Consider the following 23,843-nt stretch of genomic DNA (forward strand, 5'->3'; position numbering starts at 1 on the left):
GATCCTCCTGTCTCAGTCTCCCAAGTACTGGGATTACAGGTGAGCGCCACCACGCCTGGCTGGCACTGGTACTTCTGAAACCTCCCTGTCCTGCCCCCACTGGTTCTGATGTCATCCAGCACCCAGTCCCTTGGCTGGCTGCCACAGGCTTCCCCAGCCCAGTCCCTCCCATCAAAGCCACTCCCAACCCAGTGTTTGCCCTGAAAGCATAGGTCCTTTCTCCCCTGCCCCTCATGCCCATCAAGACCCGCAGCCCAGAGCAGCTGGGACTCTGCAGTAGTAAGGTGGAGAGATCAGAATGCGTTTGCTGAACTCCAAGTGCACGTGCAGAGGCTGAGAGAGAAGCAGAGGGGCTCAGAGAGGACACTGTCTCCAGCGTGCGGAGCAGGCCTGGGCAGAGATGGTCCCTCGACCGGCCGTGGACACATGGCTTTCTGTTTGGGTTCCATTAATTACTGCTCTCATTATTTTGCTTTGGTTGCTTTGTGTGGGCTCCTGTTCCTTTCAAAGAAAAGGTATCTGACTAAGAATTATCCCCGGAGCTTGGCACAGGGCCTCGGCCTGGGCACAGAACAGCTCTTGTTTGTTGAATAGGTAACCAAATTCATAAGCCCAGTTTATTAATTAATTGCCTAATAGCAAAAGACACAGAGCAGGGGCAGAGATTTGCTCCTCCAGCATGGGTGGTAGAACTCTCTGGAACAGGTGGGGGAGGGGCTTTTCACCCAAGAGTCTTGGACTCTTCAGAGAGAGCCCCGAGGTTCTGAGCGGTCAAGAAACCTTTGTGGAACGTATCCCTTTCCCTTCTCTCTCTTTTATTTTATTTTATTTTTAGAGAGGAATATCTACCCTCTGTAAAACCAGGATTCTAGGGAGTCACCTTTGAATGACGGGTTGTGACATGTGCCAGGATTTAGAGTCATAAGATATGTGTTTAAATTTATCATTTAGCTTGGGGGCTTCAGGACATCCTCCTCCTCCTCCTCCTCCTCCCTCCTCCTTCCTCCTCCTCCTCTTCCTCTTCTTCCTCCTTCTCCTTTACTGGGAGCATTCTTTTTTGGAGTCCCTCCTTCCTCTCTCCCTCCCTCTGTTTCTTCCTTCTTTCCTTCCTTCCATTGTGCTGCTGGGGATTGAACTCAGGGACTGTCTACCCCTGAGCTATACCCTAGTTTTTATTTTTGATTTTAGTTGCTGAGGCTGGCCTCAAACCCGTGATCCTCCAGTCTCAGCCCTCAAGTACTAGGGTGCCCGGGGTGCGCCACGGTGGCTCAGCTGTGACCTCTCTTCAGCTCTGTGGACAGTTTCTTCTTCCACAAAACCCAGTTCAGCGTAGATAATGTGAGAGTGTCAAAGGGCCCAATGCCGTTTCCTGAGCCGCTGAATCACTCAAAGGTCACGGGGTGGATCTAGTCAATCTGTCATAGTAAGTCAGTGGAAAACACTCGTGTGCATTTGCCTACGTGCACACATACACACACAGCACGGGATGCAGCCAGCACCGGAGGGCGAGGCCCAAGGGGCTTGAAACAGAGCAGTCACAGCGCCGCCATCAGTGGGTTGTTAGGACTTAGCGCTCCAGCCTCCGTCACACCATCTTCAGTTCCTGTTTCGGCCTCATTCCCTCTTCAACTGACCACCCTGCTCCATCTGCTCTTTCTCGTCTGTCTCTGGCTTCCCCATCCTCCTTGGCTGATCCTGCAAGAACATCTTTCCATCTATCATTGAATCTCAGGCAGCCTGCCTTCCTTCTGCCAAATCGTCTCTTGCCTGAACCAGGGAGCAGCCCTCTGTTCTCCCACCTCTGCTCGCTGCCCTCCCCCATGAGGAGGCGTGGGCTATGAGGGGATGCACCGCTCTGGTACAGCCCCACTCCTCCCCAGGCCCACCTGCGGCCTGCCGCTCCCCTGCTGTGTCCTGACCCCTTCCTACCCATTCGCGGCCAAGTGCTGTCCATGTCCCAGTGCGGAGAGGGGTGCTGTGCCGTGGGGGACCCATGTGCGCCCCAGTGCTGGATCCTCCAGCCTGGCTGCACCCACCTTCCACCTGGATCACAGTGTGGACAGCGCTGGTGTAGGATTTCCCAAAGAGAATGACTCCATTGGGGTATGGCGCCCTCGGGGTTCACTGATGCTCCCAGGGCAGTCCAGGGAGGACTGACATGCCCTGCTGCCTGCATCCACTCGCCTGATGTGGCCTTGCGGGGTCAGGAGCCTTTCCCAGCTCCAGTGGCTTACTTCTGCTGAACCTCTGCCTCCTCAAATCCAAGTCTCCCAGGTCTTGCTGAGGGCACTGCGACCCTGGCTCTATCCCTAGGCTCAGTGCCTGTTTCAGGTCCCCGTCTGGATCCCTGGTCTTCTATGGGGTCTGAGCCCTGTGTCCCTCTGGCCTGCAACCCAGGCAGGACCGAGGGCTTCTTCAGGGACTGACCTCCTATTTACCATCCTCTTTGCTCATCTAGCCTCTCTACCTGGCCTCCCCTGCAGCAGGGAGGAGAGTGAGGACTACTCTTCCTTAGAATCCTACTCTTCCTTAGAATCAAAGGCCTGGGGCTGGCAGCGCGGGACACACGCTCTGCCTGCTGGAGGGTCTCTGTTTTAATGTACACTATATGACTCCGCACCCTGGGAGTTAGGGCCACAGATGGAACAGGTCCTGGGGGCTGTCACACTTGGCTGATCCTGAACGGACATCTTTCGATCTAACATTGAATCCCAGGCAGCCTGCCTTCCATCTTCCAACCAACCATCTCTCTGGATGTTGGCTGAATGAAGGCTGGGATTTCTGTCTGCATATGTCTGCCCTTCAGCTTCTGTCAAAATCCTGGTTATAATAACTTAAGCACACAGGTCTTTATTAATTTATCTCTCTTTATAAATTGCAAAAGGGTTTATTTATTTATTTATTTATTTTGCAGAACTGGAGATTGAACCCAGGGGCATTCTATCTCCAAGCTATACTTCCAGACCTATTTTTATTCTTTATTTTGAAACAGGGTCTCACTAAGTTGCAGAGGGCCTCACTAAGCAGTAGCTGAGGCTGGCTGTGTACCAGTGATCTCCCTGTCAGCCTCTCAAGTACTGGGATTATAAGTGTGTGTCACCATGCCCGGCTAGCAAAAGCCTTTAAATTACCCAAATATCTTATCAAGGAGAGACTGTCTTAAAAGCAACAACAACAACAATAGAAACCTAGCACAGCCACATAACGGAATATTATGGAGGAATAATATTGTGGAAGAATGAGGAAAATCAATATACTCCTAAAGAAAAGGTGTAGAATAGCATTTGTAGGGTATCACATTTTGTATACCAATTATGTGAACATGCGTAAACATGGGCATGTATTTGCATACATATGCTCTCTGGGAGAAAGCACAAGACACCAGTAACAAGAACCGTGTCCTGGGGGCGTGAGCTGGGGTTAAGGTGGGAAGGAGCATCTTCACTGCGTACTTCATTAAATCTTTGGAGTATTAAGGCATGGGAATGAGCTACCAATTCTAAAATTTAAGATAAATAAAGGCAATGGCTGTTTGGCAGTGTCTGACTGCCTGCCCATCTCTAGGTGTTGAGACGCACCAGCGCCTGCACTCTCTAGCCACTGGGACGCTCCTCCCTCTGACCCCATGGCTCTCACCTCCACAGTGGGCCCTCCACGGAGCATGCTCAGCATGCCCTGACAACCAGCCGGAGCTGCCAACAGGGCAGGCCCCTGCATTTGCAGCAGCTCTGCCCTCCAGGTCAGTCTCTTGTTCTTTAGGAATGCCCCTAGGACACAAGTGCTCTTGTTCACTTCACCCATGAGGCAGTGAGAGTCTCATAAGAAGCCTGCTTTCCTCTTTGCTCAGGCTACCAGGAAGCTCTCAGAGGAAACAAGTCACCTGTGCTCACCCATGCCCACACAGCACTTGCTGTCATCCCGAAACCACACCTGCCTTCTGTCTCCCAGTTTCCCTCGGCCTGCAGATCTGCCCAGAGGTCAAGGGACTCCAGGCAGAAACCAGTGTGGGCAGAGGGCAGGGCAGGGCACTGAGGAAGTAAAGAGGGAGGAAGGACAGTGCCCGTTCGGGGCGCGGGGCACCGGCAGGCTGCGGACACTGCCTGTGACCTGGCTCTCCTAGGTGATGTCACCAGTCTCTTGAGTGTTCATAAGAGCCCCGGAGGTACTTAAATACAGTTGATTCTATTTCACTCCTGTAGTCTGACAGAGGGCAAATGAGTCCAGGCCAGGCTTCTTTGCATTTCTAGATGGATTTTTGGAATACCAGTTAAGGTTGATAAACCTATAGAATTAATAAGAGCTAGTCTTTAAAGCAAAAAAAAAATTTACCTAATTTAGTAATTGGCTTGAAAGTCCACTGACCTATTGACCCGGAGCAGGGAGGCCTGCTTCACGTTTTGCCTCTGACACTCGGAGGCAAGAGCTCCGTGCCGGGCACAAAGTAGACACCACAGATCACAGCTAATTGTGGGGCGAGCCAAACGCCCCCATCTCTGCCTCCTCTGCTCCACTATGGTGAGGGCTCCGCTGTGGACCGTGGTAACTGCACCGTGACGTTACCAGCCCGGCCGACTGCAATGCTATTTTCATGTGCGCTTTGCAGCGTGAAAAGGTGCCTTCCCTATTTCCTAGGTGTGAGGCTGGGGTAAAAAGGCGTGGAGCAAAGGTTGTGGGCAGCCCCAGAGAGTGTGGGGTGCAGACGCGAGGACCCCGAGCTCGGGGTGGTTTTGGTGGCACAGCACTAAAGCTCAGGCTCCAGCGGGGTGGTTGCAGGGCTGGGTGATAGTGAAGGGGCTGCGCCATGTCCCAGATCCTGGCCTCTGCCAGTGTTTTGCTCTGCAGCCTCCTGTCTCCACCTGGCCCTTCCTCCTGCCCCTCCCACTGTGAGGACCTTCCCAACACCCAGAGGGGAGCGGCCCGCCCACCTCAGCCCTGCTCTGACTCCTCACGTGCAGGGGGGAGGCCCAGGCTCTGCAGCTCTGCACACAGGCCATCAGAAAGCTTTGGCCTCCCTGCACCCCACAGGCCCTGCCTGACATGTCTTTTTTCTATGGAGCCTGCTTGGCCTCTGGCCTGGGCAAGGTGCCCCTGTTGGGCTCCCATAGCCCCCACTCCGGCTCTCCTTTGGACCAGCTGGGATTGCGTCTTGCCACTGTCTATTCCCATCTGTCTCCTCAGTAGGTGGTGAGCGCCTGCAAAGCAGGCCTGAGCCACCGCCAGTCTCTGCTGAGCAAATCCGCCATTGATGGTGTGTTCAGTAAGCTCAGGATGACACGTCAGGCTCTCAGACATCCCTCTTTTCTTTTTCTTTTTCTGGTGGCACTAGGGATTTAACTCAGGGGCACTCTACCACTGAGCTGCACCCCCAGCCCTTTTTATTTTTAATTTTGAAACAAGGCCTCATTAAATTGCTGAGGCTGGCCTCTAGCCTGTGATCCTCTTGTCTCAGCCTTCCAAGTACGGGGCTCATTGGCGTGTGCCATTGCTCCTGGTTTAAAACACTGTTCATTGTTAGTTCTGGGCCAGCTAAAATCCTTCAGGCAAGGATGACAGAGGCCCTGAGCTTAATGAAGGGAGGGGAGGACTGACAAGGGTCCCGGCTCCTGAAGCACATGCTCCTTTAGTTCCACCCTCTGCCTCCTCATTGAGCTGGTCATGCAGGCTCCAGCAGCGTATGTGTGTGTGTGTGTGTGTGTGTGTGTGTGTGTGTGTGTGTGTGATGGTCAGACACGAGCTTCAGAAAGACTGTTCTGGCTTCAGGGAGGACAGTTCTGGAGGGAGACAGCATGGGCGGAGGCTTTGGAAGAGAACATCCCTTCTGTGTGGTTAAGGTGATCGCAGAGGCCAGTGTCAGGATGAAGTCATCACTAGGCTGGGTCCCTGAGCACTTGCCATGAGCTGTGCAGGATTTAAAGCATGCCTCAGAGGTGGTAATGGAAATTGGGGGCTGGCTTGTTACAGCAGCATAACCCAGCTTGTCCTGACTGGTGTACCAGCAAGGCAGCGGTTTTGTAACTGCAGAAAAGAGATGGGTAATCCGAACTAGAGCAGCGCAGGAAGAGAAGGCTGGATGTGAGATTGGTGATGGTGTGGCTGCGAGGCCTGAAGGCAGTTTCTGCGGTGATCACCTTTACTGTCACAAGGACATGTCAGTTTAGATTTTTCAGGAACTCATAGGTTCTTTTCACCCTAGTTTGATATACAGGATCAGGGCTCAGTATTGACTCGCTGCAAAACTGCCAGAGACCCAGGTGAGCTGGGCCACTGCTCCATTGAAGAACAGCTTTGCTGTCTTACTGGCAAACACTGAGGCTGTAACTACACAAGGTACTGGCACCACCTGTGTGCTGTGCCAGGACCTCCCACACAACACCCAGTTCAGCACAGAGATACATTTCAGCACAGAGATACAGTCTGAGGCTCAGAGACCTGGAGACCTCGCTAAGCTAGGGGGCAGCACAGCGGGCCTAGAAATGCAAGGCTGGAGATCCCTCTGCTTCTGAGCAGAGGCACCTTAGTGAAGGGGGCTGAATGTCCAGGCTGTGCGCTCCTCTCTGGGCGGGGGACGGGGAGTGGGGGTGTCGGAGCCTCCCAGCTGCTCCCTGCACGATGGTTACCCTCACGGAAGCTTTTGGGCGTTGGCAGTGTTCTGGGCCCCTGTCAAGTCCACGTCATGGATGCTCCTACATAAACAGCAGGGGGCTGAGTTCTGTTCTTGGCTGTAGATATGTGGGCACCAGCTCGAGGCTCCCATGGACTCCAGGGAAACCGGACTGTGGGATGCGGATGCCTGACTTGGAGTGTTTCCCCTTGATTGTAGGATTCAGAGTTGCAAGGTTCCCACCCAAGCAGAAATGAAAGCTGCCTTTACAAAAATTGTTAACTCCAGCAACACACACACACACACACACACACACACACACACACACACACATTACTGGAGCAGCTGTGACATATTTTTACTTACTGTTAGTTCTTCCTCTTTTATTTTTGTAGTACTGGGGATGAAACTCAGGGGCATTCTACCTCTGAGCTATACCCCCCAGCCCTATTTTTTATTCTTTATTTTGAAACAGGTTCTCTCTGAGTTACAAAGGGCCTCACTAAGTAGCCGAAGCTATCCGCAAACCACAAATCTCTAGTCTTAGCCTCCCAGGTACTGGGATTATAAGCATGCGCCACCATGCCCAGCTTCTTTTCTTCCTCTTTCTGTCCTGGTAAAATGGTAAGAAAATATCCTCCAGCCTGAGTCTTCATGTTGTGTTGGTGGTTGAAAAGCTCAGGTTGCGGAGTCAGGCAGACCTAGGTGCCAGCTTTTCCATTCATTTGCTCTGTGACACTGAATGTGTGACCTGTCATCTCTGAGACTCAGTTTTGCCATCTTGGACAAGCGGTGACAGTGATAACCTCACAAGGCTGCTGGGATAATTAAGGGAGGTGCTGTATGTAAAATATGCACTCTGGTGCCTGGCTGGCACATAGTAAGTGCTTAGTAAATAGCGCGTACTACTATCCTTCAGTGGTTTCAGCTTAATGCGGTGAAGCATCCTACTATAAAATGACACCCATTTAAAACTGCCTTCGAGCCGGGCGTGGTGGTGCACGCTTGTACTCCCAGCATTAGGGAGGCTGAGACCAGAGGACTACGGTTTGAGGACAGCCTCAGCTACTTAGTGAGGCCCTCTGCAACTCAGTGAGACCCGGTTTCAAAATACAGAATAAAAAAATAGGGCAGGGGGTGTAGCTCGGAGGTCAAATGCCCCTGGGTTCCAGCCCCAGACCCGCAAAAAAACAGAAACAAAAACAAACAAACAAAAAACTGCCTTCATAGCATGTCGGAGCTGAAGAACATTTAGTAATAACCATGGTAAAGGTCAAAAAATTCAAACTGTTAATAAAGACGAATTCTTATGTGGGAACCTTATGTTATGGTGTGGGTTTGGCATGGCCCCAAAAGCTCATATGTTGGAAGCACACTTCCAATGCCACAAGGTTTAGTGCTGGAGCATGGCTACAGGGGTTGTCATGGCTGGGGGGTGGCTTGGGACTATATATATGCCCATGGGTCCCCTCCTCTGGCTCTTCTACTTCCAGTTGCCATGATTGGAAAGTGGCGCAGCCAGGCACCTTGTTGCCATGGCTTCTGCCTTGGCGCTGGCCAACCATGGACTGAGCCTCTAAAGCCCTGGGCCCAAATAAACCTTTCCTTCTCTAAGTGGTTCTTGCCAGGTATGTGGGTCCCAGTGACAAGCAAAGCTGACTAAAACAGAAATTAGCACCAGAGAGGTGAGGTTTCAGCTGTGTCTAAACCTAGCCATGCGGTTTAGAAAACTTTGGAGCTGATTTTTGAGGAAAAAAATTTGAAAGGCCAGAACGTTGATAGGAATGCAGACAGTAAGGAATGTGCTTGTGAGGTGTCAGAGGGCAAGGAAGACGCCATAAGGAATGGGTCTGGAAGCCACACAGGTTACATTCTGGCAAAGAACTTATCTGCCTTTTGCCCTTGTCCTGAGACTTTATCCTGAGAATTTAAAGGCAAATGATTATAACCCAGTGGAGGAAAGTGTCAAAGTAGCAGAGCATTCAGATAGTAGCGTGGTCATTATTGTCAGCTCACATCCCAGTGTATTGTAAAGACGGAGAGCAAAAAGCCGAGGAGAAAGATCTTAGAAATTTGCCCTTTGTCTAGAAAAGGTGTCTGTGAAATTGGGGCCAATGAGGATATGGTTACTAAAGAGATCATGACCACTAAGGAGAACTTAAATACTTTGCACAGAGACAATAGGAAAGATGCCTAGAGGGTATCTCAGGAATCAGCAAGACCCTACCCACACCAGGCTCAAGGGCCATTCCGGGGGACTTAATCGGAAGAGGTTGCTTTGAGAAGGGGCCATGTGGGTGCTCTGCTTCCCGTGGGAGTGCCTAGGTTGTTTCTCCAGAACTAATGTCAATGTACTCAGCTTCTCAGGTACTCAGATGCTGCTATAGCCCTAATCGCAGATGGCACAGCTACTGCTGGAACTAATGGCAGGCCTCGACCAAGCCCATGTGGCGCTGATTCTGCAGTAATACAGGATACTGGAGTTAAGGGGTTATGGTGCCTTCTAACCAGATTTCAAAGGAAGGCTTGGAGAGGGCAAGGCAACATGTGGCAGGAGTGTAATCCCCGTGGGCAGGCTCTGAGGGGGGAAACTGTGCAGCTGTGAGGGTGAAGTCAAAGCTGCAGTGGAGGCCCTGGGTATTAAGAGATACCAGGAACGTTAAACGTCTGCCAAAGATGGCTGCAGGCTGCCGGCAGCAGAACCAGGCTGAGAGAGCGGTCACGGCAGCTGCAGTCTGCAATGCCATAGGAGAAGGGCTGCTGGAGCCCTTTGGAGATCACATCTCACCACCGTGTGCCTCGGATACCAGATACGGAACTACAGAACTTACTGTTTGCCCTGCTGGGTTTCGGTCTTTCCTTGGTCCCACTCCTTCTTTTCCTGCTCCTATGCCTCCTTTTTAGGATGGGCATGTTTACCCTGTGCTGTTGTACACTGGATGTATGTAACTTGCTTCTTATTTACATAGGGGATCACAGCTAGGTGTTCGCCTTGAGTCTCAGAGGAGACTTTGTACTTGGGATTTTTGAGCGATGCTAGAACTGTTATGTCTATGGGGACTCTTAGCGGTAAAGTGAATGCATTTTGTATTGTGAGATGGGCATGAGTTTTGGGGGGTCAGGGAAAGTGTTAGGGTTTGGAAATAGAATGTCCCCCAATGCTCATGTGTTGAAAGCATGTCTCCAGTGCAGCAAGGTTCAGAGGTGGGGCATGGATGGGAGTGGCTCACTGGGGGCCAGGGGTGGTTATTGGGGGCAGGGCCCCCTCCTTTTTCTCTCCCTGCTTCCAGATGTCATGATTAGAGAGCAGCTTTTCTCCATCCTGCACCCTGTTACTGTGGTTTCTGTCTTGGAGCCAGCAACCATGGACTGAATCTTTGAAATCCCTAAAACCACAAACCCAAATAAACCTCCCTAAGTTGTTTGTGTCTTTAGTATTTTGGTTACAGGGACCAAAAAACCCCACTAATACACCTAATATATAAAACAGTAAAATGAGACTGCTCTGATTGATGTCGGGGTGTGGCCCCCAGGCCCCGGCCCCTCAGAATGAGGTAGAAAAACCATAGGTGAGGGGAATTAAGGAGCCCCCCACAGTGAAAGAGAAATTTCAAACTCTCTTGTCATGCAGCTTTGGCGAATCCTTTGGCTTCCCATCTCCCCCCTGTGAATTGGGAGCCACAGTAGCTGCCTGGCAGGGTCAAGAAACTGAAACTGAGCATGGATGAGCCAAGAAGTTCATCTTCCCCCTGCCAGTTGCTCTTGCAGAAGAGAAAGCAGAGGCTGAGAAGGCAAGAGTCTAACGCAGGCAGAGCCCAAGGGGCTAAGTGAGGCTCTGCCCAGCTGGCACAGTCCTCTGCTGGCCCGTTATCCCGGCTGTGCACCTGGCGGCCACATCACCTCGTTCCCTGGGCTCTGGGCAACAGGGCAGCCACCTGCTGAGCTCCTGACATGCCCTGTCCACCTCCCCCAGCACTCCTCTAGGGCTTCATTTGCCTCTGTAATAAGCATCCTTGCCCATCACACCTGGAGAAAGACAAAAGTCCTTTTCTTCCCGCAGGCATCTTAAACCTGACCTCCCAGTCTGGAGCTCATCATCTTCCACTGTCCCAGGCCTGCTCCTCCCTTCACTTTTCCCTTTCTGCTTGAGACCAGCATCACCTGGGGACCTAAGGTTAAAACATGGACCTTAGGATTCCCAACCTCTTTTATGTCCCTTCCAATGGGGCCACAGGCCCTGCCAATTCCCCATGAGAGCATCTCTTGGGTAGGTCTTTATCGCAGACCCTGTTCCCTTCTCCTTCCACACCTGTCACCTGGCCTCAGTTACACCGGCCCCCATGCATGGCCAGCCCCAGCTGCCTCCTGCTCCCCCGGCACTCGGTTCTAGTGGGGAAACAGCCATTTGCAAAGGGCCAGCCGAGTGCAGGGTGTCATTGCAGACCACGGTCACTGGTAGGAATGAGGAAGCGAGGGCTGTACACATCTTCAGTGCAGGAAGCTGGGGCTGTGCTGGCTGCCTCGCTTTGTGGAGGCAACCCTTAGACCTGCAAGAGACTTGCAGAAAGAGAAGGGTCTGGCCATCTGAAGGACATGGGCATAGAATGGAGATCACTCCAGGCAGGGGAAGGAGCTTCCAACAGAGCCTGAGAGGGGAGGGAAGGGTAGGCCTGTGCAGGAGTGGGAAGCTGTGGTCTGAGTGGGGAGAGGAAGAAAGAGAAGAGGTGGGTGGCGCTGGGCCAGACGGGTTAGCAGGCTGGACCACAAGGGGTCCTCTGGGTGGTAGCTCCAGAGAGGAATTTGAATGTACATATCATAAAGAAATAATAAAAGTTTAAGGGGATGGGTACGTTAATTACCCTGAGTTGATCACTGCCCAATATATATATATATATATATATATATATATATATATATATGTATATATATATATATATATATATATATATGAATCAAAACATCACATTGTATCTCATATACATGTACAAATATGTTATTACAGTCAACCAAATTATTTTTTTCCATACTAGGGACTGAACTCAGCAGCATTCTATCTCTCAGTTACACCTCTAGCCCTTTTTTTAAAATTTTGAAACAGGGTCTCGCTAAGTTGCTGAGGGTCATGCTAAATTTTTGAAACTGGCTTTGAACCTGTGATCTTCCTGTCTTAAATGCCAAGGTAACTTGGATTAAAAGTGTGTACCACCATATCCAGCTAAAAAAATTTAAGGAGGATATAATAAGGTATGTAAAAGAACACTCTATCTGCTTGTAGCCTAGAGTGGGAACTTGAATTGAGGTGGGATAAGGATGAGGCCATTCAACACACAGAGCAGAAAGAACTCCTAACCAAGGAGGGGCCGGGAAAGCCCAAGGATCTTGGTGTGGGGAGAGTGTTCCCTGCACTTGGTGGTTCTGTTCTTTGACCTGGGCATGGCTCAGCCCAGGCTGGGCACCGAGAGCCAAGCTGGGTGCTAACACTGAGATTTTAGCTTAGATTGAGGACTTCCTGGCCCTGGGCCCCCGTCATCCAGCATGGGGCTGGGGGAAGCAGATCCTTCCGGTCCCATTCAAGACATGATCAGGGAGTCTCTTCAGTGTCATTTCTGCTGAGGGATGGGGTGGGAAGTGGGGCACTCTACACCGTAATCCTGGCCCCACACCTGCTGGAACCCTTGGGCAGCCCTGTTGGCTTCCTGTAAGTACAAGTCCCCCCTGTTCTGAGCCTCTGGCCCCACCTGTTGGTCAGCGTCCCAGGCTCCCATGTCTTTGGGGTGCTGTATTTAGAACACCCAGTTCTCCCTCACTGGACTTTGTGTTTCCCTGACTGACAGAAGGCCTGGATGTGTTCCGGCTTGGGGAGGGTGTGTTTTGTGGTGACCCCAGGACAACAGCAGAGGGTGACACCCAGAAAGCGAGTCACATTTCTGCCACTGCCAAGCCAGGACTAGAGAGATTTTTTTTTTTTTCTGCAAAATGAGCACACGTATGGCTGCCAGGTAGCTGTGGATCTAAATCTGCCAGGCCAGCCAGAAAAGTGTCCTGTGCATGATGAGGACAGGGCTTCAACTTGTCTCCAGGAGAGGCACCAGCCTCTGTGCAGGAGGCAGTAAGAGACCCCCAGCTCTGGGAGCCCCTGTCCACGCTGGGGCCTAAGGCCCTGGCTGCAAGGATTATCTGTCCCCTCTGTCCTGAGTGAGTCAGGATGCCCAAGCTTTGACCCCAGCTGGTTGGGGGATGTGAGGGGAGTGCTGGGGTAGGTGTGACTGGGCTCCCCACTGAGAACCCATCCCTCAAAGATTTATTCCAGGGAACTTGGCAAAGCCAGTGTGGTGACTCCATTCCTGAAGCCGGGTGGGGCATACCACAGGCCAACTTCTAGGCAAGCCAGACCCAAGGTTCGTACTCTTGGGAAGTATGAACCGTAGGTCCATACCACATAGGCCTTTGGTGTGCAGGCTGCAGGGCTGGGGGGAGAAGAGGTCAGGACTGAGCAAGCCAGGGAGGTACATTGCAGCTGCCAGAGGGAATGTGTGTGTATGGGGGGCTGATATCATGAGACCCTGGGACCCCAGGCCAGAGCTCCTGGACACTGGAGCTGTACCCGACATAGTCAGATGAATCTGGGTGCAGCCCGGGGAGGCTGCATGAGTCTTGGATGGATTTGGTGCTCAAAAATGGCATATCCCAGTATTAGAGCATCTTCCTAGGGTGAGATGCTCACCCTTATTTGTGGTGTATCTTCCAGGGGCCAAGACCTATGATCGACTTCTTAGGCCTGCAGTCTAGCATGGGGCTCAGCACCCAGCCAGTCCTCAGGATGCAAAATAGAGAATGAACACAAGATACACCAACAAGTTCAGCATCTTCTGTGCATCCCTGACCTGGTCACTGCCATGATGGTGGTGGTGGGGTGTCCCAAGCTAAGATCTGGTTGTTATTTCTCAGAAACCATCCATGGCTCTTCAAGGAGAAAGCTGTTGGGACTTACTAAAACCAAGTACCAGACACTAGCTAGTCCAGTCAAACCGACAGCTTCCTTGAGGCCTGTAAACTTGGGCAGTCACACCAATTGAAGCCTCAGAGGCTGTCAGTTTTACTCAAATATTTGGGAAAAAAAGTTATGAACTTTTGTACTCATGTACAGGCCAAAGGAGCAGCATCACTTCCCCACGTGTGTCAAGCTTTCTCCAGAGTCAAATGCAGCACGAATATCAGCATATGGGGTGAGGCATGCATCTATAACAACAATCCACCTGAGCCGGGCGGTGCTAGCCCAACCCCTGCTACTCCCCAGCTTCCTCTCCTGTCTCGGGCCAGGAGGGCTCCTCTTGGGAACACCCCTGCAGATCTCTGACTAGTGGTGATCTGGGAAATGATTCTGAACACCTGTGCCTATTTTCAATTGGTTTCTACTCCCGTCCCCCATCTCCCCCATGACCCACTGCTAGCATGATTCAATACCAAGGCAAAAACGGGATGACTTAGAATCAATGTAGGATCTAATTTTCAGGAATTCTTAGATACCGAGTGAATCCTGAGTCCGATTCTACCAGAATTACCCTGTACTATTGAGGAACTCCCTCCTCTTCTCTGGCCTTCAATTTCTCTCTGTCTTTAAACTAGGGAGGGTGGGCTGTACACTCTCTGAGGTTCCTTTCAGCTTTGGCATTCAGTAACTAGTAACCTAAATAACCCTGCTGGACAGGTATAATTCAAATTTCATTAAGATGTTGTTAGATCCCACTAAAATGTACTGTGAAATTCCTTTCACATACATTATTTAATTTAGTATTGTCAACCCCCCAGAAAGGTCAGTAAAACTATGGCCATCTGGTAGATTATAAAACAGGTTCAGAGAAGTTTAATGTGCTAAACAAAGTCACACAGGTAGGAAGTTATGGAACCGAGTTCAATTTCAGTCCTGTCTTCATGCCCAGGGGGCTAAGAACAGACACAGAGCTTCTCTGCTTAGTGTCTGAACCTCCCCCTCCCTGCCAGCCCAGAATCTCAGCTCTGGGCTGTGGTCCAGAGGTCTGAGGGGAGGCTCTAGCTGAAAGCCATCAGTAGATACAGGTGCACTTTGGCTGGAGAAGGGCAAGTGATGGCTCAGCCTGGGTCTCTGGTTCCCAGGCAAGTCTTCTAATCCTTCGTCCTGGTTTTCCATGTAAGGAGCTGCCTACCTTTCCATGTTTTATGATCTGGGTGCCCCTGCCTCCTCTTCTGGCTTGACATCCCTAGAGACCCACCCTCAAGAATTCCTATCCACAGTTTCCAGACCCCAGCAATCATCTTCTAATACCTGGGGGGCTAAAGGCAGAGAGAGGAGAGATGGACTGGAGAGGCTGAGCGCCTGTCTCTGTCCTGATAATTAGATGGGAGACTTCAATCAATGCTTTTTCATGGCAAGCAGTCTGCCTGCAGAACCTTGGGGTGGCCTCAACTATTGCCAAGACATTGGGCAAGTGGTTCTCCTTCTTTGGGCCTCAGGGCTCCCCACGCAGGGAATAACCAGCTGGTCGGGCCCCATCAACGCCAGTTCTCTCCCAGTGGTGACATTTTGGGACTCACTATCCTTTTACTGTTCCAGAGGCGGAGGGACCCTATACCTCTGGAGAGAGCATCGCATCGATATTAAAGGCTGCCGTCTCTCTCTCTCGGTCAGTGTTCGCACCTGGAGGCCGCAGGTGCCCCTCCTCCCTCCTTGCCAAAGGCGCACCCCCTTGAGGCCCAGGCCCGGCAGATCCAGGCCTGGCTGGCCGCTTAGTCTTTGCAACTGGGGAAAGGAGAGCAGCGCTACAGCCGCAGTTGCGGCGGCGGCGGCGGCGCAGGGGGCGGGGAGGAGAAGGGCGCCCACTTGTCCCGCTGCCTCCGCAGCAGCCCTGGCCCGCGCCCCAGCGCAGCAGAGCCGCCTTGGAACCCCCAGGTTGGTTGCTCTAGCCTGGGGCGGGCTGGGCGCCCCGCAGCCGCTCGATCGCCCGGAACCGACCTCTGCAGCCCAGCAAACCCCCAACTCCGCGGAGCTAAGCGCAGGCTGCTCCCGGCACCTGGCTGCAGTGAGGTAGGGGCCGGCGGGGCTCCGATGCCTCTGTCTCCCCTTCCTAAGCCTAATGGGGGAGGGAATTACACCTCCCCCGGGCTAGGGCGGACGATCGCGGCTCTCAGAGCTGTGGGCACCACGGCTGGTCGGGACATGGGTCCAGATTCGTCGTCTCCGTCCGGCGCTTGGACCCCAACTCCCTCTGCCCCTCCAGGTCTCCGTCCCCCGCCTCCCACAGGGCTCAGGGGCGAAGGGCAGCCGCAGCCCACACCTGCTCGCGGCCCGCAGTCCCTGCCCCCTTCTCCCGCCGCAGGGTCGCCCTCCGGCTCCGGCCAACCCTCCCATCCCGCTGAGGGCGCCAGGAGCGCGCAGGGCGCGTGGGGTAGAGGGGCGGCCGCGGCCGGGGCGCGGGGAGGTCAGGACGCGGCGGCGCTCGACTTGCCTGTTTCTCCAGCGGCTCCTTGGCCGAGAGCGCCGGCTTGGGGGAGGGCGCCCGGTCGCAGACGCAGCCCTCCAGCAGGTAGAGCCCCGAGGGTCGAGAGCTCGAGTCGCTCTCGAAGTAGAACAGCAGATTCTGCAGCAGCGCGAACCACTTGGTTTGCCATTTTGTGTTGTCGGAACTCCGCTTGCTCAGGTAGCCCTTGCGCGTGCCGTCCTTGCGCGCCAGCAGCCCCAGGGACGCGACGTGGCCATCGTTCAGCCGGATCCCCTTCTGCATGGTGCTCTGAGGCCAGCGAGACCCCACGCGCTTACATCTTCTCCGCGCGCCCCCCGGTGCGGCCCCCAGGCGGTGCGCGCCGCGCTGGCTCTCCCCTCCCCCTCCAAATATCTACACTCCGGGACCTTCCGCCGCACCCGGGCTTCTGGAAAACCGATGCACTGTTCCCTGCGGAGCCTCGTCTCCCCTCCGCAGAGCCCCCCGGGGCTCAGGAGAAGCGGCCTGCCCCTCTCCCAGAGCCGGGCAAACTGGGGGACTGGCTCTCTGCGCGCTGGCGAGGGGCAGGCGGAGTCGTGTGACGCCGATCCCTCGAAGAGCCCGTCTCAGCAGCGCGGCCAGGGACACACGCACGCAGCCCCGCCGAGGCGCAGGGCAGCGCGTAGACTGCACCTTGGCGCCTCCCCCTCCCCGGACACACACGCGCGCACACGCACAAACACTGCCCTGCCTCCCCCCGGCCTCCCCTGCTCCCCCACGAGTGTTAAAAGCAAATCAGATCAATTTTCGTTTAACCCAATGGAACCCCGGAGGCGCAACATCCAGGGAGTTCGCGTCTCCTCGCCCCACCGCGGCGCACTATAGACCTAGGGTGAAATCTCAGTTGTCATTTTCTCCTCCAAAGGCTCCCCCCACCCCGCCCCATCGCCCCGGTACTTTATTTTTCTAATCCAAGGTGGATGGCGAAATAGATCTGATACAGCCTCCTGAGCTGCGCTTTGCATAATCAAGCCGATCACATGTATTTCAGCCTTCAGCTGGATTCCCGCGGCCACCCACCCCCCAACGACCTGAGGACAACCTGGGCCGAGGTGGGGAGCTGAGCGTGCACTATTTTATTTTATTTTTTATTTTATTTTATTTCCAGCTTTGACATAACTATCAGCACCACCACCCCTGCGCCCCGAGGTGTGGCTGGTGAGCCGCTGTTGGGAGTTTTCTGCCAATGCCCCCCAAGCCTGAAGGCGGGCTTCAAACACAGGCGCCCGGGACCAAGGGAGCCTTCAAATAGCTGCGCTGGTGCAATGATACCTTAATGATAGATTTTCCGTTCTTATTTTTAGCTCCCGTTCGCCTACACAGTTACACGGCATTTATCCGAGAACGTCACAGCGCCTGCCTGCTGCCATGGGAGAACGCGCGGCCGCCGGCGAGCCCCAGCGAGCGGGGAGCGCGCCGCCGTCTGCCGCAGAGGGAGGGCAGGGGCCTCGCTGGGACCCGCTGCAGCTCCGGGCCCGCGTTTGCACCTGGACGGACACCATCTTTTTGCATGGAATCTGCTGGTTCCTTTCCCCTGCCCCCGACACACACACACACACACACACACACACACACACACACGCACACACAGGTTTCGAGTGCTAGCTCGGGCTTGGAGAGCAGGCTGCTGCGGCGGAATGAAGCCTTCTCTCTCCTGGGCACAGTGGTCCAATTTCGTGTTCCTTGGCAATACTGCTTTTTCTTTACAAATAATGCAAAGAGGGCCGATGGCTGAGCCTCTTCAGCAGTCTTGATGTTCCCAAGAGAGATCCTAGACCGTGCCCACCTTGACTTCTCTTTGCCCTGCATGGAAGCAGAATTTCCAGGATTGAGGTTTTTAATCTAGGGCCCCTTCATCTAAGCTGGGGTTTAGGAAACCTGATACAGAGGCTAAGGGCACTTCAGAGAAGGGGGCCGGGTCTCTTATCTACTCAGGCGATGCTTTGAGGGCAGGTGCGCTCTTTCCCCATCCAGCCCCTTCATACCAATGGGGAAATCAACAGCAAGAAGGGGTCCAGCAACTGGCTCCGTCACTCAGCTAGGAAGGGGCAGAAGTGAGATCTGAACCAGGCTGAGACACACGCAGAGCTGAGTGAGTGCTTTATGGGCTGCAGAGAGGATGGCTTTTAGCCAGAGGAGGGGCGTGACAGTCAGGGAGAGACTCATCCCCATGGACTAGAGCGAAGGCTGGGCTTGTGTGGAGGCAGGTGTCCACAGACCTACAGGACTTGGCTTCTGCACCTGGGTGGGTAACATACTTTCACGTGCCATTTGATGTGCAGTGAAGTAGAAGAACTCTTGGCATATGGTGGTACCAATGATACGGTCACAGGCACATGAATCACTGGGACATGTTAAAAATACAGGTTCTCATTCGTAGATCCCAGGCAGGATCAGAGAATCTGCAATTCTAACAGGCTCACTAGTGATGCAACCCTACTGGCCTGCAGATCACTCTGGGAGATTTAGGGCACCGGCTGGCCTCCGGGGACACCGTGATAAAGCGCAGTGGCCACCTGGGGAAGCTTAGGCCAGCCCAGAGTTATCCCTGATTATCTGGCCCCTTGTGTAGCTGGAGGAAGGCATCTTTCCTTGGGTCTGGGGAAGGGATCTGATCAGAGGTTAGATCAGGAGAACTGGGCTCACCCCAGAGGGCTGCTGCCTCAGTGCACTTTATTTATTTATTTATTTATTTATTTATTTATTTGAGGTACTGGGGTGGAACCTAGGGATATTCTACCTCTGAGATACACCCCTAGCCCTATTTTTTTAAATTATTCTTTATTTTGAAACAGGGTCCAGCTGAGTTGCAAAGGGCCTCACTAAGTAGCCGAGGCTGCCTGAGAACCGCGATCCTCCTGTCTCAGCCTCCCGAACGCTGGTTCCCGCAGGGGCAAGGGTGTGGGGTGCCATACAGAGGGCAGGGTGGAGGGAGTAGGCACATCTACTACTGCATGGACTGCCCTCAGGCCCGAGGCCCACCCTCCCTTTTGGGGAAGGGTGGACAGGATGGCCACAGGAGCATGGTAAGCGCAGCTGGGCTTTGCCTTGTTTTGTACCATCTTCCTCCCCAACACGGCTTTTGGACAAAATAACCCCATTTCACAGGTGGGGAAGGTGAGGCCCACAGAGGACCCAGAGTCTTACAGAGAGGGGCGGAGAGGGGGAGGGATCCTGATTATTCGTCCTAAGCTCATTGCAGAGGATCTGGCTCACTGGTGTCCCACCTTCTGGCCCTCTGGGCTGAGGTCTCTGTAGATAAGCAACGGAAAAGGAAAAATTAAGGACCATTGTGGAGGTTTTGATCTCTGCGTCTAGAAATGGCTAGCTAATGCCAGGGATGTGGCCCAGTTCAGAGGCTTGCGTCGTCTTCATGGGTGTATCCATCAGCATTCTTGCAGCCGTAATCTAAATATCAGATTACATAATTTAGAGGAAAGAAGATTTATTTCTCCTTATGGTTTCGGGCTCAGTCCATGTGAAGCTGGGGACCTGGGATCTCAAAGCACGGTGGAGGGACAGCACATGGACCGCATTCACATCATGGAGGATGGAGGCAAGAGTGAACAGGGGGATGAAAAACCCCAAATATAATCTCTAAGGTGCACCCCAGGGACCCACCTCCAGCCACACCCCAACAGCCTACCTGGCAACACCAATATAAATCCAATACAATGATTTATCCACTTCTGGGATTATAACCCTGAGGACTCAATAACATCAGCTCCAAACATTAAGTGACCTCTTTAGGGGACATTGTTGTTTATCTAAGTATAACAATGGGGGATTTCCATTAGGTCTTGGGCTGGGGCTATCTTGTTGATATAGATGCTCTGTGGGCCTGGCTGATGAGGACGTGTGTGTGTGTGTGTGTGTGTGTGTGTGTGTGTGTGTGTGTGTAACACTAGAAGAAACTACTCCTTTGGCAATATTTTCCAAAGGAAAAATGTAGTTTCCACATCATTTAAAAAACGAGCTCTGAAGTATACAAAGTCAGAATCGTTTTTGGCGGTGGCAGCCTTTGTCCATGAAGATTTCCTACACCATCCGACGTTGGGTTCTATGGGGCAGCTTTGCGCCCAGATGTGGGCACTGGGGCGTCCAATGAAAATGCCATATTATTCCACTTGATTATAAATGTGATGGAGGCTCTTTGTAAAAAATTGAGACAGCATAGAAAATACAGAGATGACACTTCCTATCAATGTTTTCCTTTTTGCTATATGATCTTTGTGGCTTTTTTTTTCTATGTAAATGTAGTTACCAAAATGGATTTTGGTCAACACGTGTTGTTTTACGATCTCATTTTCTTTTTGTCTCTTAATAATCTAAGGGGCTATTTTTCATATTATTAAAAATTTTATTTTTAGAATTGGCACTTAAATTGTTTTCAGTTTGCAGTTTTGGGAAATATGCTTACAATTAATATTTTTCATATAAACTGTCCCCTCAGGCTGAATGCCCCAAAGAAGTATTTCTTAAAGGATGCAAATTTTAACCATTGGTACATATTACTCCACTTCTGGAGGCTCTTACTCTTTACCTGCCACCAAGAGTGGATGAGAAAGCCAATTTCTCTATCCACTTGTCAAGCCTGGATATTGCTATTGTCGATCTTTTACTAAATATTTACCTCTTCTTCTTCTTTTTGATACTGGGGATTGAACCGAGCACCATTCTACCTCTAAACTGTACCCCATTCCTATTTTTAATAAATATTTATTTATTTACTTATTTATTTATTTTGTGGTACTGGAGATTAAACCCAGAGGCATTCTACCTCCAAGCCACAACACCAGCCTGATTTTATTTCTTATGGAAACCAGGTCTTACTAGGTTGCTGAGAGCCTCACTAAGTTACTGGAACCTGTGATGTTCCTGTCTCAGCACTGGGATTCCAGGCATGTGCTGCCATGCCTGACAATGTGTGCCTGTTTTGATGGGACAAAAGCAGTATCTCTTATTGTATTAATTTTCTTTTATCTTATTAATTTATCTTATTAATTGCTGTAGGTTTGCAGTTATTTGTGTGTGTGTGTGTATATATATATATATATAATTTTTGGTTCTAGGGATTGAACCCAGGGCATTCTACCTCCGAGCTATACTCCCAGCCCCAGCCCTATTTTTTTATTCTTTACTTTGAAACAGGTTCTCACTAAGTAGCTGAGGCTGGCTGTGAACCTGCGATCCTCCTCTCGGCCTCAGCCAAGTACTGGGATTACAAGCATGTGCTACTATGCCTGGCTACAAAAAAGTTTAAAATTTTGCAAATGTGTTTGTATTTTTCTTGTAGATTGATTAGTATTTTATATACCCATAACCGTTGGCTGTCATCCACGATGCATACAATTTCTACAGTTACATGTTTGTCATTTTTGTTATTGGTAAGGCAAAATATGCATAACTTAACATTTGTATCTTAAGCATTTAAAACATACAGCTTGGTGGGATTAAATACATTCCTAATATGCAACCACACCACAATCCAGCTCCAAAACCTTTTATCTTATAAAATTGAAACAGTATCCATTAAACAATAGCTCTCCATTCCCTTTCCTCCTGGGCTCTGATAGACACACTTGTATTTTCTGTCTATACTTGGACTACTCTGAGCATCTCATATAAGTTGGATGATACAGTGTGTGTGTGCTTGTGATTGGCTTCTGTCATTTTGTTGCTTGGCTTTTAATCCTTTGATGCCTTATCGACCTATTGCATATTTCTTTATTTAGATTGTTACAAATTTAAAGTATAGATAAATCTTTTTTTTTTTGTGGTACTGGGGATTGAATTCAGGGGCATTCTACTTCTGAGCTATGACCCCAGCCCTATTTTTTAATACAAATTTTTTATTGAACATAAATGGTATACATTTAAACTATACTTGGTACCCTCTCCCACCCCGCCCCCGTTTTCCCTTCCCCCCTCCCACAATGATTGTCCAGGGTAACCATGCCATATTCATAATTTTACACATATTTGGATGTAGACCCTCATTAATCGAGTTCAGCCTTCCTCCTCTCCTATCTTTCCATTCAAACTTTGCCGAGATTTCCCTTCCATTATCTGGAGTCCCACTGGTATCCTCTACGTTCCCTAGTTTGGGCATATTAGAGGAAACATATGTACCTTCTCCTTCTGTGCTTGGCTGATCTCACTTAACATAATGCTCTCCAGGACTTTCCATCTTCTTACAAATGATATGATTTTGTTCTTCTTTATGCCCAGCCCTATTTTTTTATTATTTATTTCGAAACAGGGTCTCACTAAGTTGCGGAGGGCCTCACTAAGTAGCTGAGGCTGGCTGTGAACCTGCGATTCTCCTGTCTCAGCCTCCTAAATGCTGGGATTACGAGTGTGGGGCACCATATCAGTCTTAGATAAATCTTTTAAAAATGGTTTCTGAGCTGGATATGGTGGTGAAAGCCTGTAATCTTAGTACTGGGGAGTCTGAGAGAGGAGGATTGCAGGTTTGAGGATACAACTTAGAGAGACTCTGTTTCAAAATAAAAAATAAGCAGGAGTGGTGGTGCATGCTTGTAATCCCAATCTTGGGAGGCTGAGACAGGAGGATTTAGGTTCGAAGCCAGCCTCAGCTACTTAGTGAGGCCCTCCGCAATTTAGTGAGACCCTGTTTCAAAATAAAGAATACAAGAACTGGGTGTGTGGTGGCGCACACTTGTAATCCCCACGCTTGGGAGGCGGAGACAGGAGGATCGTGCAGATTCAAAGCCAGCCTTGCTGGCTTAAGAGACCCTGTTTCAAAAAAAAAAAAAAATAGGTCTGGGAGTGTATCCCGGGGGTAGAAGGGTTTCCACCAAAAAAAACAAAACAAAACAAAACAAACAAAACAAAACAAAACAAAAAAACCCCCAAACCCACCAACAAAACAAAATAGAACTAGAGGTGTACTCAGAGGTAGACTGTCTCTGGCTTTAATTCCCAGTAGCACAGGAAAAAAAAAATAGGGCTGGGGTATAGCTTGGTGTGTAGCTTGATGGTAGAATGCCCCTGGGTTCCATCCCCAGAGAATGTGCGTGCGCGCGCACACACACACACACACACACACACACACACACACACACAAATCTAGACATTGTTGGGATAAAAGAAAGCCATTACTATTCATATATTTATTTTCGAAGAAGCTGTTACTGCCTTGAATTCTTTTTGTTTTTAGATTTTTAATTTATCTGTTTAATTTATCAGGTAACGAGAGTATATTAACATACTTCCCAGTACTTACACATTCATGATTTTTTTACACAAATTCCACTTAGAGGTGAAGGTTTTACAGTATCATTGTCTATCTTCTCCAAATCCATCTCGGTCACTTATAATTTCCAAGATCATTTATTCACATTTCTCAGCTTCCTTCCTTCCTTCCTTTCTTCCTTTTTCTTTCTTTCTTTCTTTCTTTCTTTCTTTCTTTCTTTCTTTCTTTCTCTATCTCTCTCCTCTCTTTCTTTCTTTCTTTCTTTCTTTCTTTCTTTCTTTCTTTCTTTCTTTCTTTCTTTCTTTCTTTCTTTCTTTCTTTCTTTCTTTGCAGTACTGGGGATGGAACCCAGGGGCATTCTAGCTCCAAGCTACACACCAAGCTATACCCAGTCCTATTTTTTTTTTTTCTTGCGCTACTGGGGATTAAACCCAGAGACATTCTACCTCTGAGTACACCTCTAGTTCTATTTTGTATTCTTTATTTTTATTTTGAAACAGGGTCTCAC

The 23,843-nt window shown here is 50.8% G+C and overlaps 1 protein-coding gene across 3 annotated transcripts in view; it reads right to left on the reverse strand.

The window, feature by feature from the left end:
- Positions 1–16,645, reverse strand: part of RASGRF1 (Ras protein specific guanine nucleotide releasing factor 1) — a gene marked incomplete at both ends in the record, with an annotated part of 105,531 nt that extends 88,886 nt beyond the window's left edge. For 2 of the 3 annotated variants that reach the window (XM_080690551.1, XM_080690552.1), the window contains one exon: positions 16,084–16,359. In XM_080690551.1, the coding sequence (XP_080546677.1) occupies positions 16,084–16,359 (276 nt within the window). Of the gene's footprint in view, positions 1–16,083 lie in introns of all 3 variants that reach the window. The other variant, XM_080690553.1, reaches the window with a different exon arrangement.
- Positions 16,646–23,843: the final 7,198 nt, after the last annotated feature.

This window comes from Muscardinus avellanarius, assembly GCF_963383645.1.
Source record: "Muscardinus avellanarius genome assembly, chromosome: 3".
NCBI lineage: Eukaryota > Metazoa > Chordata > Mammalia > Rodentia > Gliridae > Muscardinus > Muscardinus avellanarius.